Source organism: Rhincodon typus, chromosome 8 (assembly GCF_021869965.1).
Source record: "Rhincodon typus isolate 14 chromosome 8, sRhiTyp1.1, whole genome shotgun sequence".
NCBI classification, from domain to species: Eukaryota; Metazoa; Chordata; class Chondrichthyes; order Orectolobiformes; family Rhincodontidae; genus Rhincodon; species Rhincodon typus.
Window position 1 is genome coordinate 28666511 of NC_063339.1, and position 17552 is coordinate 28684062.

Below are 17552 nucleotides of genomic sequence, written 5' to 3' on the forward strand. Positions count from 1 at the left end.
TCCACATCAAGCAGATGTTCACCTGCACATCTGCTAATGTGGTATACCGTATCCGCTGTTCCCGTTGTGGCCTCCCCTACATCGGGGAAACCAAGCGGAGGCTTGGGGACCACTTTGCAGAACACCTATGCTCGGTTCACACTAAACAACTGCACTTCCCCGTCGCGAACCATTTCAACACCCCCTCCCACTCCTTAGATGACATGCCTATCCTGGGCCTCCTGCAGTGCCACAACGATGCCACCCGAAGGTTGCAGGAACAGCAACTCATATTTCGCTTGGGAACCCTGCAGCCCAATGGTATCAATGTGGACTTCACAAGCTTCAAAATCTCCCCTCCCCTGACCGCATCCCAAAACCAGCCCAGCTTGTCCCCGCCTCCCTAACCTGTCCTTCCTCCCACCTCAAGCCCCACCCCCATCTCCTACATACTAACCTCATCCCACCCCCTTGACCTGTCCGTCCTCCCTGGACTGACCTGTCCCCTCCCTAACTCCCCACCTACACTCACCTTTACTGGCTCCACCCCTGTCTCTTTGACCTGTCTGTCTCCTCTCCACCTATCTTCTCCTTTATCCATCTTCTATCCGCCTCCCCCTCTCTCCCTATTTATTTCAGAACCCCCTTCCCCTCCCCCATTTCTGAAGAAGTGTCTAGGCCTGAAACGTCAGCTTTCCTGCTCCTCTGATGCTGCTTGGCCTGCTGTGTTCATCCAGTTCTATACCTTGTTATCTCAGATTCCCCAGCATCTGCAGTTCCTACTATCTCCGCCACCATGAGTCCACTTCGGGCCCACTTCATCAGTACAGCCACTGCTGATGCCATCGGGTCTCGTATTGGGCCCAAACCCACCTCCGCCATCGCCTCCATGAATCTGCGCTGGAAGCAGATGGAGCCTGGAACCCAGACTCGCCTCCGTAGCAACAGCCATGAGTCGGCACTAGGACTACCTCAACAATGCAGAAGCTTCCATGAACCCAAACCCGCCTCCAACGAAGCCACCACGAGTCCACGCTGTTGGATTTACTCGCTGATGCCATTGCTGTGACCGAGCCCTTCACCAAGAGGTAAATAAAATAAAATAAGAGGAGAAAAAAAAGGAAAAGAATAGCAGATGGAGTGGTCAAACCCCAGGCTCACAAGCCCTACACCACTGCCATCTTACTGGAAGATGACATTGGACAAACAGCAGCCTCACCATATCGTCATTGCATACTCACTTAGAATACTGTTATTCACTTCTGTAGCTTACTTTGGAGTGTACAAACACCTTGCATTGTAATGCTGCAGCTGCTGCTACCAGGTCACATTGTGGCAGGCAGCCATCTCCTGGATTTAAGCAGGATGCATTTCGGAATCATTAGACTCACTCACTTTATCCTTAATTGGATCTCTGTCTTGCCAGGCCTAATAGCGCAGACACAAAACTAGGCAGTCTGTCATGGTTGTTAGCAGTGATCAGTGAGTGGATATGTTCAAGTATGGCCCCATGCTATTTCAAAATCCCACCTACAATGTGTGCCAGCAGCTTCCATGGCAAAAACACTGAATGATCTTTGAACAAATAGCCATGTCACAAAGTCTAAGGAGAATCATCCTCCGTCTTATTAAGAGGGATATTCTTCAGTCAGGACTGTAAGTCAAGAATGTTGTCTGATATTAGTCCAAGAGGCAAATGTTTGCAACTGAAGGGTCAGCTGGAAAATGGGAATCCTTCAAAAATAAGATAACAAGAGTCCAGAGACAGTATGTTCCTGTTAGGGTGAAGGGCAAGACTGGTAGGTGTTGGGAATGCTGGATGACTAGAGAAATTGAGGTTTTAATTAAGAATAAGAAGGAAGCATATGTCTGATGTAGATGACTGGGTTCAAGTGAATCCCTAGAAGAGTATAAGGGCAATAGGAGTATACTTAGGGGAATCAGGAGGGCAAAATAGGGACATGAGATAGCTTTAGCAAATAGGGTTAAGGAGAATCCAAAAGGATTCTACAAATACATTAAGGACAAAAGAGTAACGAGGGAGAGAATAGGGCCCTTGAAGATTAGCAAGGCTGCCTATGTGTGGAACCACAGGAGATGGGGGAGATACTATACGAGTATTTTGCACCTTTGTTTATTGTGAAGAAAGATATAGAAGATAGAGAACATGGGGAAATAAACAGCGATATCTTGAAAAATGTCCATATTACAAAGGAGGAGGTGCATAAAATTGGATAAATCCCTGGGACCTGATCAGGTGTACCCTAGAACTCTGTGGGAAGTGAGGGAAGTGTTTGCTGGGCTCCTTGCTGAGATATTTGTGTCATCGACAGCCACAGGTGATATGCCAGGAGACTGGAGGTTGGCTAACATTGTGCCACTATTTAAGAAAGGAGGTAAGGAAAAGCCAGGGCACTATAGACTGGTGAGCCTGACATCAGTGGTGGTCAAGTTGTTGGATGGAATTGTGAGGGAAAGGATTTACATGTATTTGGAAAGGCAAGGACTGATTAGGAATAGTCAACATGGATTTATGCATGAGAAATTGTGTCTCACTAAATTGAGTTTTTTAAAGAAGTAACGAAGAGGATTGAAGGCAGAGTGGTGGACTTGATCTATATGGACTTCAGTAAGGCATTTGACAAGGTTCCTCATGGTAGACTGGTTAGCAAGGCTAGGTCATGGAATAGGGGGAGACCTAGCTATTTGGATACAGAACTGGCTCGAGGGTAGAAGACAGAGGGTGGTGGTGGAGGATTGCTTTTCAGGCTGGAGGCCTGTAACCAGCAGTATGCCACAAGGATCAGTGCTGTGTCCACAGCTTTTCTTCCTTTATATATATGATTTGGATGTGAACATAGGAGTACGGTTAGTAAGTTTGCAGATGTCACCAAAATTGGAGGTGTAGTGAACAGCGAAGAAGTTCCCTCAGAGTACAACAGGATCTTGATCAGATGGACCAATGGGCCAAGGAGTGACAGATGGAGTTTAATTTAGATAAATGTGAGGTGCTGCATTTTGGAGAGGCAAATCAGGGCAGGATTTATATCGTTAATGACAAGGTCCTGAGGAGTGTTGCTGAACAAAGCGTCCTTGGAGTACAAGTTCATATTTCCTTGAAAGTGGAGTCGCAAGTAGATGGGATAGTGAAAGCGGTGTTTGGTATGCTTGCCTTTATTGGTTAGTACTTTGAGCATAGGCATTGGGAGATTATGTTATGGCTGTACAGGTCATTGGTTAGGCCATTTTTGGAATAATGCGTGCAATCCTGTATCCCTGCTATAGGAAGAATGTTGTGAAACTTGAAAGGGTTCAGAAAAGATTTACAAGGATGTTGCCTGGATTGGAGGGTTTGAGCTAGAGGGAGAGGCTAAATAGCCTGGGGCAATTTTCCTTGGAGCGTCAGAGGCTGAGTGTTGACCTTTTAGAGATTTATAAAATCATGAGGGACATGGATAGGGTGAATCGCCAAGGTCTTTCCCCTGGGGTAGGGGGAGTCCAAAACTAGAGGGCATAGGCTTAAGGTGAGAGGGGAAAGATTTAAAAGGGACCTAAGGGGCAACGTTTTCATGCAGAGGGTTGTGCATGTATGGAATGAGCTGCCAGAGGAAGTGATGGAGCCTGGCCCAATTACAACATTTATATGCATCTGGATGGGTACATGAATAGAAATGATTTTGAGGAACATGGGCCAAATGCTAGCAAATGGGACTAGATTAATTTAGGATATCTGGTTGGCATGGACAAGTTGAACCAAAGTGTGTGTTTCTGTGTTGTACAGCTCTATGACCCTATGACTCTAGGAGCTTGGACACAGTCAGATTCAGGAGTCCAGGAAGAGAGCCATAGTCAGTCCTGCTGGTCCATTACAAACGATCTGGGAATTCATGGGAAGTTTCTGGAGTTTATTTGGGAGGCACAGCAGAAATTTATCCCAAGGACAAAAAAAACCTACTATGGGGAGGATAAGGGAACCATGGCTAACAAGGGAAGTCAGGGATAGCATAAAAACAAAGAAAAGCACTTACAATGTGTGAAGATCAGTGGGAAGCCTTTAAAAACCAGCAGAGGACAACAAAAAAAATGAGGGTGAAATATGAGGGTAAGATAGATAGTAATATAAAAACAGATTGTAAGAGTTTTAGATATATGAAAGATAAGAGAGGCAAACGTAGACATTGGGCAGCTGGAGAAGTAGAAATTGGGAGCAAAGAAATGGTGGAGAAACTGAACAGAACCTTGCATCAATCTTCACAGTAACATATCAGAACTTCACAAGAGTCAGGGCAGAGGTGAGTGCAGTAGTCATCATGAAGGAGAAGCTGCTGGGGAAGCTGAAAGGTCTGAAGAGGGGAGATCTGATTGAAACTTACAGAATACTGAGAGGCCTGGATGGAGTAGATGTGGAGAAGATGTTTTCACCAATCTTCAAGACACTCAGACCCAAGGGCACAGCCTCAGAGAGGAAGATTAAACCTTTAGAACTGAGGTGAGGAGGAATTTCTTCAGCCAGAGGATGTTGAGCTGTAGAACTCATTGTCACAGAAGGCTGTGGAGCCCAAGGCATAGAGTGTCTTTAAGACAGAGATGGGTAGGCTCTTGATTAGTAAAGGCATCAAAGGTTATGGGAAAGGGCAGGAGAATGGGATTGAGAAAGATATCAGCCATGATTGAATGGCGAAGCAGTCATGATGGGCTAAATGGCCTAATTCTGCTCCTATATTTTATGGTCTTGTGGAATGTGGAGAAGATCAAAGCTGATAAGGTATTGAGGGAGGGCAAGGCAGAAAGGAATAACAAAGTTTGAAGGATCACCTAAACTGATAGGCTGAGCCTGCACTTCACTCTGTCTAGCATTATCTGTGTTGTTTTCCATCCTCATTCAAATCAAGCGTAAAATGGAAATTAAAAATGGCTGTCACTATACCCAGAGCAGTTGCAGTAAGTTTTTTTTCTTTCTTCTCTCTCTGAGGGACCAAGATCTACTTTTGTGCGATGTGAGGCCCTTCAAGAGGTAATAGCATTAAACAGACACTCGCACAGTAAAGGCGAAGTACATCCATTATCACCCAATTCTGTATGTGGACCTCAGCAAGTCACTAAAAGTCCTGGCCATAAGCATGCTTAACCATATTATTCAATATTACAAATTAATCTTACTAAGGCTGTGAAGTATAACATCAGATGAATTTAGAGTCACAATAGTTGTAAGAAGCCACAATGACTTTTCAAGGTTCCTTAGCTCACACAAGGTGCAGGAGCTGCTCAATTTACACCTAAGACTGGAAAATATCCACCCCATTATCCAAAATGCAGTGCTGCCTTTCTTTTATGTGGAAGTTGGCGTTGGTGGAGAGGTCCATGTTGCATGTCACGTGTACAATCTGCTACTGCACGTGCGCCAAAGTATCTGAATTATAGCAATGTACAATGTCCATGTAGTAGCATCCCATTGGCCTCCTTGTCAGATGTCTCCACATCCTAATGTTTGGAGAACGCTGTTCAAATGTTATTTGTGTGCTGTGACTGCTGAAGATCGGACTACGGAGGAGCTGCTTTGCTTCTGAAATTGCCCACAAGGCCTCATTGGAGCCATCCTGAGTGGATGCAGGCATAGAAACTGTTGTTCCTGTGACCACTACATGAAGTGCATCCACATGAATGGATAAAAATGCATGCATTTGGAAGCCCAGAATCTGCAACAACCTCCAATGAATGTGGAGCACCTCTCTGCCATGGAACTCCCAGCCACAGGCGTCTTCATAATGTGGCGAAGATTCAGAAGAGCCACAGTCACCTATCTTCCAAGGAATACGATGCAGAGAGAGAGGGCAATGTCGCTATAGTGTTTTTAGAGGTGGTTATCAGATTGTCATGTAAATGATGCCAGTGTATCTACAACGCAACACTTTGTTACAGGTTAGATCATGGGGGACATATGATGTCACCCACACATCAGGTTCCAAGCAGGTCATGTCTGAGGGGTTTATTGCAGTTCAGTCTAGACAGAGGATGCTGCTTAATCCTTGGATTCTCTGCTATATACAACTGGAGGATGTCGAGGCATTGTGATGAATTATGAGGACCTTTGAGAGCTGCTGCATTGTACTTCAGACAATGAGGATATTCTGGAAGGAACCACATCTTCTGCATTCTACAGCAAAGAAGTGTCAGTTAAAACTACACAGACAGGATGACTTTGTGAACCCTGTACAATGGAACACTGCCATTAGGTTATATTTCACTCTAAACGTTTTGATGCTGCTGAGGCCGTCATCTCTATATAATTCCGACTGCAAGTACAGCTTAACCGTTTTGACCTTTTCACATTTCCTGTGTTTAATATGGATATAAACTGATGGAAATTTCCACAACATCCAAAACCCCCTCATTCAATTGTAGCAAAATTTCATGCTAGTTTGGAAAGAATAGCTATTGTTCAGACAGAGTTAGAACATTGTGTGGTGTTAAGGATGGCAAGTCTCTGTACCTTAATTCTTCTTGTTGCAGCTAAAATGATATTCACTCACACAGCTAATGATGAAAGGTGACTTAGTAAACTTTGCTGTAACTGGAATTCTTGATAAAGTGGCAAAAAATTGCATACCTCTGATATCGTGATGTCTCAGTATTTACGCTGTAAATAAAGTACAACAGTGTATAGCCCCGCATTACATTTCTATTACCTATTGTGTGTTTTTACGTTGATTTTAGGAGGGGTATGTTGTTTTTACATCGATTTTTTTGAGACATTTTGATGTCTCAAAACTTTGCTTGGTCAGGGTTTACCGTGGTTATGCGTACCTCTGATTATTTGATAAACCAGCACATTCCCGGTCCCACAGGTACCAGTTAAAAAAGTTTGCTGTATATATTTTAAAATGTGGTAGTGCATTTACAATGAAATGTCACTTATGCAACCTCTGTGCATAGAAAAGGTTTTCTTTTTCCTTGCCTTTTCCTTACTCTAGGATTAGTCCCAAGTCCGCACTGGGGTAGAGGGAACCAGCCCTGTTGTGGAGTCTGTTAGCCTTGGAGTTTCGGGTGGACACTCTGCAGACATTTGCGGCTTGAAGGCCCAGACATGCTGAGATGCAGCTTCATCCCCCTAATTTTGAGATTGCAGATGGAGGCTGAGGGTTTGTGCACCTCTGAGTCTCTCGAGAGAAGACTTCTGGGAGCCTATCCTCCATTGGCTGCTTGCCTTCTGACATCACCCTGTCTCCTCATGAGGAAAGGGCACCAGGAGTTGAAGTCAAGGTCCCTTGTCCCTTTGTCAACCTGTCATTGGTGCTGAGCATCAAGTAGCAGTATTATCAAAGTCTTATACTTATGCCCTTTTATGCTACCAGTATCCCAGTTTATATTCAGTTAACTAAAGTTCCCCAAAGTAACTGCAGTCAGTTCTGCTGTAACATGTGTTCCATAAATGCAAATTGGCTGTAACGCGATTGATGAACAGGGGAATGCTATTTCTAAAACACAAACTTGTGTTGGTTTTAACGCGATTCCATCGGTGTGCGGAGGAGTACCTGTCAACATCACATGATCATTTCACGGGCTTTGTCGTGAATACGTACAATGTTAGTGCTGAAAGAGTCTCTGCACTGCCATCACATGATCATTTCACGGGCTTTGTCATGAAGTACTTTCTGTGAGAGGTACAGTACAACCTCCTTCCCCCATCAAGTCATCATGACTTTTTTTCAAGGTACAGTGTTAAATTTACTTTTATTTCATTATTAGATGTGAATTAAATGTTTATTCAAATTGTGCTATCCTTTGTGCTAGGCTTTTGTGATTTTTAAGCAATTTTGAGTGACTTTTTTTTTGGTGGTCTGCCCCTAGCCCCACTTTATCCAGAGGCCCTGTTATTTCTATCGCACGATTTTCTATAATGCAATGTTGAACAGGAACACAACTATCACGTTATTGCAGAACCAACTGTACTCTGTAATTTCTGCACTATTGTGTGCTTTCCTCAAAAAATTGTTCATCTATATCCTGTTTGCTTGGTGTAATCTATAGGCAACCAACTAGTGATGTAATTGCATAGTTTTTGTTTCTTAGCTTGTGTATTCTTTCCATCACCCTCTGGGATGCCCTCCTTCTGCAGCATTGCAGTAATGTCTCTAACCAATACCATCACTTCTTCTCCCTTCCTATCTTTCCAAACACCTTTTATTCATGAATATTTAAAATCAAATTTTGCCCTTCTTTGAGCCAGGTCTCTCTCGTAGCCACAACATCATGTTTCTACATAGTGAAATGGACATTGTTGAATTCTAACTCCAAAATAATTTTTGTTTGGTAAAGATTTGAGTGGCACCAATGCAATGTCTCACCCATAGAGTGTCAGGAAAATTTCGAACAGAGAGAGAAACGTAATAGAAAGAGACAATGACGGGTCTATCTTTCCTCGCCTCCAACCTCAGCAGAAAGTCGTCTTTCAGAGTTTTTGTGTTTTGGCCTTCCAGGAACAATTTAAATAAAGGGGTTAAAGACTGATTGCAATACTAGTCTGTGTGAGTTAGAGGCCTGGCATTCTAATGTGTGGACTAGGTGTTCTGTGATAGTCACAGCTTTGAGAATTACGATTTAACACCTCTGCAATGGAACCTCAAGCTGCCCTGCCTATGCCATCATTCCTGGTTAGTTTCCAATTGTAATTGCTCAACCATTGAGAACTAACCTTTCATATGCCTTGGTATTAAACCATGGATTTCCCTCCATAAACCATTCCACCTGTTCACCCTGCCTCCTTTAAGATGTTCTTTAAATCTTGTCTCTTTGGTCAAGCTTTTGATCTGCCCTGCTAACTGGTTCTGTGGTTTTATGAAAGTTTTTAGCTTCTTAAAAATATTTCATTCACCACATTGCTGGCAAGGTCAAATTTTGTTGCCCAAACCTAGTTGGTCTTAAGAAACACCTTGAAATGCTGTAGTCCAAGTGATGTACACACCCATAGTGTTGTTGGGTAGGGACTTCCACATTTTTGATCAAATATTGGTGATGAAATGGCAATGTACCTCTAAGTCAAATGGTGAGTGATTTGGAGGAGAACTTGCAGTGGGATTCCCATATGTTGCACGGCTTAGTCCTTTCAGGCCATGAAGTGTGTTTGACGGTAGCCATGATGTGCTGGTGATGAAGGCAGTGTGTAGTTTACAATAACTTTGTAAATTGCTATTACATATTTTACCCGAGTACCTCAATTTTCAGGACGAAATGATTGGCCTCTGACAAACACAAGCCAGTTTCTTTTGTGCTCAGTATGACTGCGGCCAGTAAAGAATTTCCCCTGATTTTCCATTGACTTCAATTCCACTGCAGTAAAATCCATTTTCTAGATTCCTGTGTGGTGTAATATCTTACACTGGTGGAGACAATAAAACAGTCACAGGATGTTCCACCACTAGCTCTATTGGATTCTGCCAAGTAATAAGAATAGGTCACAAAAAACAGCTTCAGAGTAATTGAGTCATGAAAACCCCAGGAATCTTTTGGTAGCTCTCTGCAGTTGGAGCTCTGTAAAAGTCCCAGCTTTAGGTTTCAGGGGAGTTAGTAACATAGTGATAATGTCATTAGCTAGTAATCCAAAACTCCAATAATTAGGGGTTATGGATTCAACTCCCACTATTGGCAGATGGTGAAATTTGAATTTGGTGAAAATCTGGAATAAGAAAAATTAGACAATGGCAACCACTGTTATTTAAAAAAAATGGTTCACTAAATGTCCTTTCAGGAAGGAAATCTGCCATCCTTACCTGGTCTGGCCTAAATGTGACTCCAGATCGATAACAATGTGGTTGACTCATAACTGTTCTCTGGGCAATAAATACTGGCCCAGCAGCACCCACATCCTGTTAATGAACTTGTTTTAAAAAGTTTTTAGAAAGCTGTTGGGTGGCTTTATGCTGCTGAGACGGTCAAGACTCGAATCCCAGAAACTGTTTGGTGAAGCTGAGAGTTAACGCGAGTAATGATATTGAATCATCAAGGGATGGCTGAGACAGCTGTCACTGTCATTGAGGCAGTCCACATTGGAGCAGCTTTTAGGGTCATTTTGAGGCTACATTTTTGAATATTTGATATCCCACATAAAGAAGTTAATAGTTTTAATCAGATTTGATGGTCCTGAAAATCTGTGGGATCAGTCTTGACTGTTTCTGCCATCTGATGTGCTCTGTGGTGTGTTCTACCTACCACAATTTATTTGTTACCCCATGTTCATCTCATGTTAATTCTGGATGTTTATAAATTGTGTGCATGGTAGTTTGATAAAAATGAAAACACTGTGTTGTGAAGTTTATTTTGTTCAAAAACTGTGGAATCTTGTGGCTTAATTTTCACAATAGTTACCTGGATTTTCTCATTCTGTATACTTAAAATAAAAATGTGACTTACCCCTAACCAGATCATAATATAAATTTGGAGGTCTCATCAAGGATTATAACAACTGGGGATCAATGTTGCAACACTTGGTTAAATGCTGCCTTGGTGTGAAGGATAGTCACACTCACCTTATCTGAAATTAACTTTTTTGCCCAAGTTTGGATTAAGATCAAATGTTTTAATTGGCAAATTGTGATGTTTTCCTATGCATAGAAATGCTATATAAATGAGTTATTTATATTTGCATGGATAACAATCCTCTCAGTGTAAGAAGAAGTAAGTCAAACATTTAAACACTGAAATATATACCAATGCCAGAAAAAAATGTTTGAAACCAAGACAATGATTTTGTTTTATCAGGTCAAAGGAAGGAGGAGCAGTTAAATTGTGGGATCAGGAACTGAAACGCTGTCGTGCATTCAGATTGGAAACTGGGCAGGCAATGGACACTGTGCGTTCAGTTTGCAGATGTAAGGTATGTCTATTAGTACTAGTTAAAACAAAGCTTATATATGTTCAGGGATTTATCAGCTGATGGGCCTCAACTTCAGTGTTTAAACTCTTGTATGTAATTGAGGAAAGTATGCAGCACTAGAAATAAGCCAAGTATTAACTCAAGAGGTGGGAGTGAAAACTTTCAAGCTTAGATGCTTTTAGTATATTTTTAAAACTTGCTTTACACTCTGAAAATTAAGCAGTCTTAGAACCTGTAAAAGCAAGCTGACAAGGACACCAACAAAAGTCCGAGTTATATCAAATAGCATCAGTTCTATTAAGGAGGCATGAATTCACTGGCACCTGCTGTTCTATCAATTTGTAGAATCAAATCTTAGTAGGAAATTAAGGTTGTGTTAACGATGCTCACCATTGTACATACAGTATACAAACTGGCAAGCAAGTGCAGGGGTTTAAGCGATACTAGTGATGAGCCTTCAGGACTTGTTCTTTATGCCTTTCTTCTATTTGCTTCATGCAGATAGCACCTTGCACTCAGCTTCCCCATTACTTAAGATATGTACTACATTTGCACATTAATTATCCTTTAAATTTAGCACAGAAATGTTAGGGCTGAAACCAACATTTTAACAAGTTGATAATAATACATTGTTAATCGACCTCTCTGGATCAGGAAGTCAACTATGTCAACAGTTGAATGTCATTTGTGTGAATAGTACTAATGTTAGTTTTACATTTTTAAAAAGTCATATTTTTAATTTTACGGTTTGTTCTTGCTTTGCTTTTCTTTTTCTCTATTAACGTTACTTCTCTCACCATGTATATCTTGCATGATTCTAATACATCCTCCTCCTCTGTTGTTTCTCTATTTCTTTGTTGATCTTTACATTTCATTGACTAAGAGGTTGCGTTGTTGGCTTCTCCATTCCATAATCCCAGATTACAGTGCAAAAGCATTTTCTGTCGAAGGGTGTCAGTAAACGTCTAAACAACTCTGTATGCCAGAAAGTCACCCATTCCTGCAAAATCTGGCCTTAGGTTGTCCTTTATTAATTTATTCGTTCACTGGTGATCCCTAGCTCCATTAGCCACCTGGAACTAAACAATATTATTGATTTTGTTAAAGGAAGTAGGAGAAGAGGAAAAGACAGTAGAATATATAAGGGTAACCTATGCCGCAGCTAATTTTCCAATCAGTGGTAGAAATATCTGCTGTCCAGCCAGGGCCAGTTTCACCTGCCTTTTCTCATAGCATTGAGGGAAGCAAGGAACTTGACAATGGAGGACGGTGCTGAGTTGGTTTTGAGTATGCTATTTTTCAGCAGATGGGAAGGTACTAAACTTGACCTTCAATAGGTGAGGTGCATTACTGCTTACAGGAGGCAGGAATTGGCTCCAGGTTTATTCTAAATGGAAAGGATAGGTGTAAACAGGATGCAGCAGGAACTGTCTTTCAAGAAAGAACAGGGAAAGTTTGTTCTCGGTGAAATTGAGAGAAGGCCTTTTATTTTTGCTATGTTGTGGTTTTAGTCACCCTAATATTTGGTGGAACAGGGAGGGTAATGAAATTTTGGCTTCGTGACAGGGAACATGGCAGGAGCTCTGACCTGTGCTTGAGGCTGGAAAGCAAAGTTTTTGCTCAGTGGATGAAGAGTGTGGTTATTCAGTTGAACGTCTAAGTTAGGTGGTGGTGTCCAACTTATGTTGAGGAAAGAAGTTCCCATGCAAATCCTACCATCGAACAGGACAAGAACAGTAGTACTGTGGGAATGCTATTCTGTTTTCATCATTCACATATGATCAGTTCTCCATAATCATTGGAACAATATCCTGAAAATTCCTACCCAGTACTATTGAGAGGACCTTCATCATGAGACCGCAGCAGCCACCACCAACTTCTCAGGACAACTAGTAATGGATGATAAATGTTATGCCATCATCACCAATATCCTAAATACCTGTTTTTAAATCTCCTCCAGGATGCTGCGGGGCACAATGAGGTGCCACTACAGCAACTCAGGGAGAAATTTATGACATTAAAAATATAGTTTTATACTGATTAAAAATGTGGATGTTAACTACTTTGCATATGCATTTTTTAATTTTTGCAGTCCTATTATTTTTATTTGTTATGCAATGTTCAAACACTAGTAAAATAAGGAATAAAAGATACTTAAATGCTGTGTTCTGTAACTACACAGTCCAAAGGTATTTATGGTGAATTTCTAAAGATTTTTATTTGTCAGGGAAAAATTCTGGTTGGAACAAGAAATGCTGAGATTATCGAAGTCGGTGAGAAGAATGCTGCATGCAACGTTTTAATTAACAATCACATGGATGGACCAATCTGGGGTCTTTCAACCCATCCTATTAAAGATATCTTTCTGTCTGCAGCAGAAGATGGGACTGTTAGGTTATGGGACATTACTGAAAAGGCAAGTGTGTACAACATTACATGATGGCTATCAAAAAGAACTTGGCAATGCAGTTATTTTGGTAGTTAGTAACGGTATGATCATCTGTCAATATGTGACTGCTGTAATGCTGTCATACTGAGCAAGCTATTTTTGATTAAAATCATTAATTACAAGAGAAACAAGATAGAGAAACCATAAAGATGACACTTTATCCTAAACTTTAAACTTTAACTTGTAAACTGTTTCCTAGTTTTATGTTGTTTCACTATTCTTAAAAAAAAACACAGGAAAGGATTTCACCAAAATGCTTGAATTCCGAAACAAATATTTTCAGAGGAAAATATATCAATCATAAAGACGTAGAGAGCAATGACATTGAGAAACTACATAGTACCAAATTGTATGGAAGGTACATTGATAGCTGTATACTATATCCTTAAAAAAAATATAAAGATTGTCAGACCGAAAAACAAGCCTTATGGAATAAACTGGCTTTCTGTCTTTACTTTTGGAATTTTAAGGATGAAGACTAATCAACTGTAAAATAAAATTACTTTTATCCCCTCTGCAAAATAAGCATTGAAACATTTGTGGGTATTAAAGGCTACATTACTAATTAGTAAATTGAGACATTTTAATGTGCATTTTCAGCTCTAAGCCCTTATTTTTAATTGTGTAACAGAAAATGCTGAATAAAGTAAACTTGGGGCACCCTGCTCGAACAGTTGCTTACAGTCCAGAGGGAGACATGGTAGCTATCGGTATGAAAAATGGCGAGTTCATTATACTTGTGGTGACGTCATTAACAATCTGGGGCAAGAAACGAGACAGGAGATCTGCCATTCAAGACATCAAGTAAGCAAACACAGGCAAACTCAAGAATGCCAGTCATTAAATTTGAAATAATACTGTTGATCTTTATTAAAGAAAGACGTGCATTTATATAGTATGTTTCATGGCCTCCACATGTCCCAAAGCACTTTACAACTAAAAACTACCGCTGAAATATAGTTAGAATTGTATCATGAGAAAAGTCATATTTAATACGTTCTAGTGTACCGTGAGAAACTGAAATCTGATTTTTGTTCATCTTTCATTGGAAAAATAAAATGTCCACCATAAAGTGACTACAATGTGAATAGTTATAAAGTTGTGGCATTTTGGGATGATCACTTTCTCTGTAAATTTATACAGCCAAATTTCTGTGTCAAAAATATTGCAATAACTAGTTATTCTATAAATTCATACATTGGAAATGGACATATGATGGATCACCTTGCTGTTTCTGCATCATTGGACCTGTCAGACAAAAATCTTAATACTTGTTGGTAGCTTGAAGTTTTAATTATACAAAATTATGGTAACATTTTGTAAATTTGCACGAGTTATTCATTTTTCCTGCACTGTATCTTTATACAGAATACACTTTGAAATCTCTGTTTTGTTTAGGTTCAGTCCCAGCTCTCAATATTTGGCTGTGGGGACATGTGAGAATGCCATTGACTTTTATGACCTCACGTTAGGACCAGCACTAAATCGAATCAGCTATTGTCGAGATATTGCCAGCTTTGTTATCCAAGTCGACTTCTCGGCAGACAGCAATTACATCCAGGTATTAATGGCATTCTGTTTATTCTGATTATATGATGTTTTAAGGATCAACAGGAATGGTACCATATTGCAATGATAATGCAGATGCCTTGACCAAGATTTGGAGAAATAAATTCAATCACAGTAGCTAGGGTGGCAAAATACAATGAAGCAAAATTGGAATTAACAGAAAAGATAGTATCAATAATGGAGGGTATGTTATTTGATTTTTGGCTGGTACATTGAAACCCTTTGGGAAAAGGAATTTGCCACCCTCATCCAGTTGGATTTGTGACTCCAGATCCAAAGCAACGTGGTTCACTGAATCACTTGCTAAGCTATTTAGAGCAGTTCTGAAGGCATATGCCTTCAAAGTAATTAGGGATGTCCAATAACTGCTGGCATTGTTAAGAACGCTAACATTCTGTTAATGAATAAAAAGCTAAAATAATGTGAAACAATATAATTTGAATAAAAACAAAGTTGCTGGAAAGGCTCAGCTTTTTGGTGGACAGAGTTCTGAGGAAGGGTCACTGGACCCGAAATGTTAACTCTGTTTTTCCCTTCACAGATGCTGCCAGACCTGCTGACCTTTCCAGCAACTTTGTTTTTGTTCCTGATTTACAGCATCTGCAGTTATTTTGGTTTTTATTTAATATAATTTAAATATAAGACATCTTGAAGCAATTTGAAATAGATAATTCTCCACTGAGGTAATATTCTGAGCATTTTTATCACTCAAGATCACCTTGCAGTTTAAATGTAGTTTTATTTAAAAGACCATTATTAAATGTAACATCTTATGGAGTTTAAATGTCAAAATCATTATTTCTCAAGACATAAGTCAACCAGATCCTGAATCATATTGTATTAAGCATGCGTACAATAAAGATAACTATTATCAAGGATTCCCAAGGTCTTTTTCCCAGAGTAGGGGAGTCCAAAAATAAAGAGCATAGGTTAAAGGTGAGAGGGGAAAGATTTAAAAGGGACCTAAGGGGCAACTTTTTCATACAGAAGGTGGTGCGTGTATGGAATGAGCAGCCAGAGGAAGTGGCGGAGGCTTGCACAATTAAAACATTTAAAGGCATCTGGATGGGTACATGAATAGGAAGGGGTTAGAGGGATATGGGCCAAATGCTGGCAATAGGGACTAGATTAATTTAGGACATCTGGACGGCATAGACAAATTGGTCTGAAGGGTCTGTTTCTGTGTTGTACAACTCTGACTCTATGATTCAGTCATCTAAGCAAATGTATTCAAATGGCTTGTCATTTTTATGTGGTTATTTACAGTGTGAAAGTCAGGATTAATAATTTTACAGGTTTCTACTGGATCATACAAACGACTGGTGTATGAGGTGCCTTTGGGAAAACAAGTTACTGAACAGTCTCGGATAGACAGAATAACATGGGCTACTTGGACCAGGTGAACTGAACTTTTTAAGTTGCTCATACGTTGTACCTTTAATAGAGATTAAATAGAGATTAATAGAGATTAATAGAGATTAATAGGAACAGCAACTCATATTCCGCTTGGGAACCCTGCAGCCCAATGGTATCAATGTGGATTTCACAAGTTTCAAAATCTCCCCTCCCCCCACCGCATCCCAAAACCAGTCCAGCTCGTCCCTGCCTCCCTAACCTGTTCTTCCTCCCACCTATCCCCTCCTCCCACCTCAAGCCGCACCTCCATCTCCTACCAACCAACCTCATCCCGCCCCCTTGACCTGTCCGTCCTCCCTGGACTGACCTATCCCCTTCCTAACTCCCTACCTACACTCACCTTTCCTGGCTCCATCCCCGCCTCTTCGACCTGTCTGTTTCCTCTCCACCTATCCTCTCCTCTATCCCTCTTCTATCCGCCTCCCACTCTCTCCCTATTTATTTCAAAACCCCCTTCCCCTCCCCCTTTTCTGATGAAGGGTCTAGGCCCGAAACGTCAGCCTCTCTGCTCCTATGATGCTGCTTGGCCTGCTGTGTTCATCCAGCCCTGCACCTTGTTGTCTCGGATTCTCCAGCATCTGCAGTTCCTACTATCTCTGATTCAATTGTACCTTTAATTATCTGGTTTAAAAGGGGGAACACTAATATGGTTAGCAATCCACTTACACACCTAGACTTTTTTGATGTCGTTTTATCCTACTACTACTATAGATAAGGCAAACTTTTCTGTTACTAAATTTGGAGAAAAATGAAGGATGTGAGAATCCATTTGATACATTAAAGTTCTAATCCTAATGTTAGAAGGCAAACTCCGCTTGGAGCATCCAACTATATTTTGAACTGTTGCATGTGCTGCCCAAATACTTACTCTTTAGATTAAAGCAGTTCTTAACTGCTTCTGGCAAAATCTAGGCTTGGACTGACAAGTGGTAAGTAAGTGCCAGGTAATGACCAACTCCAACAAGTGAGAATCTAACCATTGTTCTTTGATATTTAATGGCATCACCATCACTGAAACCCTACTGTCAACATCCTGGGGATTAACATTGAGGAGAAACTAAACTGGACTAGTCGTATAAATATAGGGGCTGCAAGTGCAAATTAGATGCTAGGAATCTGCAGCAAAAATTCACCGCCTGACTCCCAAAGCCTGTCCATTACCGAAAGTCAGGAGTGTGATGGAATACTCAGCACTTTCCTGGATAAGTGAAGTCCAAGAACACTCAAGAAGCTTGACACCATCCAGGACAAAGCAGCCCGCTTGATTGG

The 17552-nt window shown here is 40.9% G+C and overlaps 1 protein-coding gene across 1 annotated transcript in view; it reads left to right on the forward strand.

Annotated features, from left to right (window-relative positions):
* eml5 (EMAP like 5) overlaps nt 1-17552 on the forward strand; it is a 225903-nt gene that overhangs the window by 199682 nt on the left and 8669 nt on the right. Inside the window, exons 30-34 of the mRNA XM_048600073.1 lie at nt 10735-10849; nt 13077-13265; nt 13930-14102; nt 14697-14859; nt 16163-16266. Of these exons, the coding sequence (XP_048456030.1) occupies nt 10735-10849; nt 13077-13265; nt 13930-14102; nt 14697-14859; nt 16163-16266 (744 nt within the window). The remainder of the gene's footprint in view (nt 1-10734; nt 10850-13076; nt 13266-13929; nt 14103-14696; nt 14860-16162; nt 16267-17552) is intronic.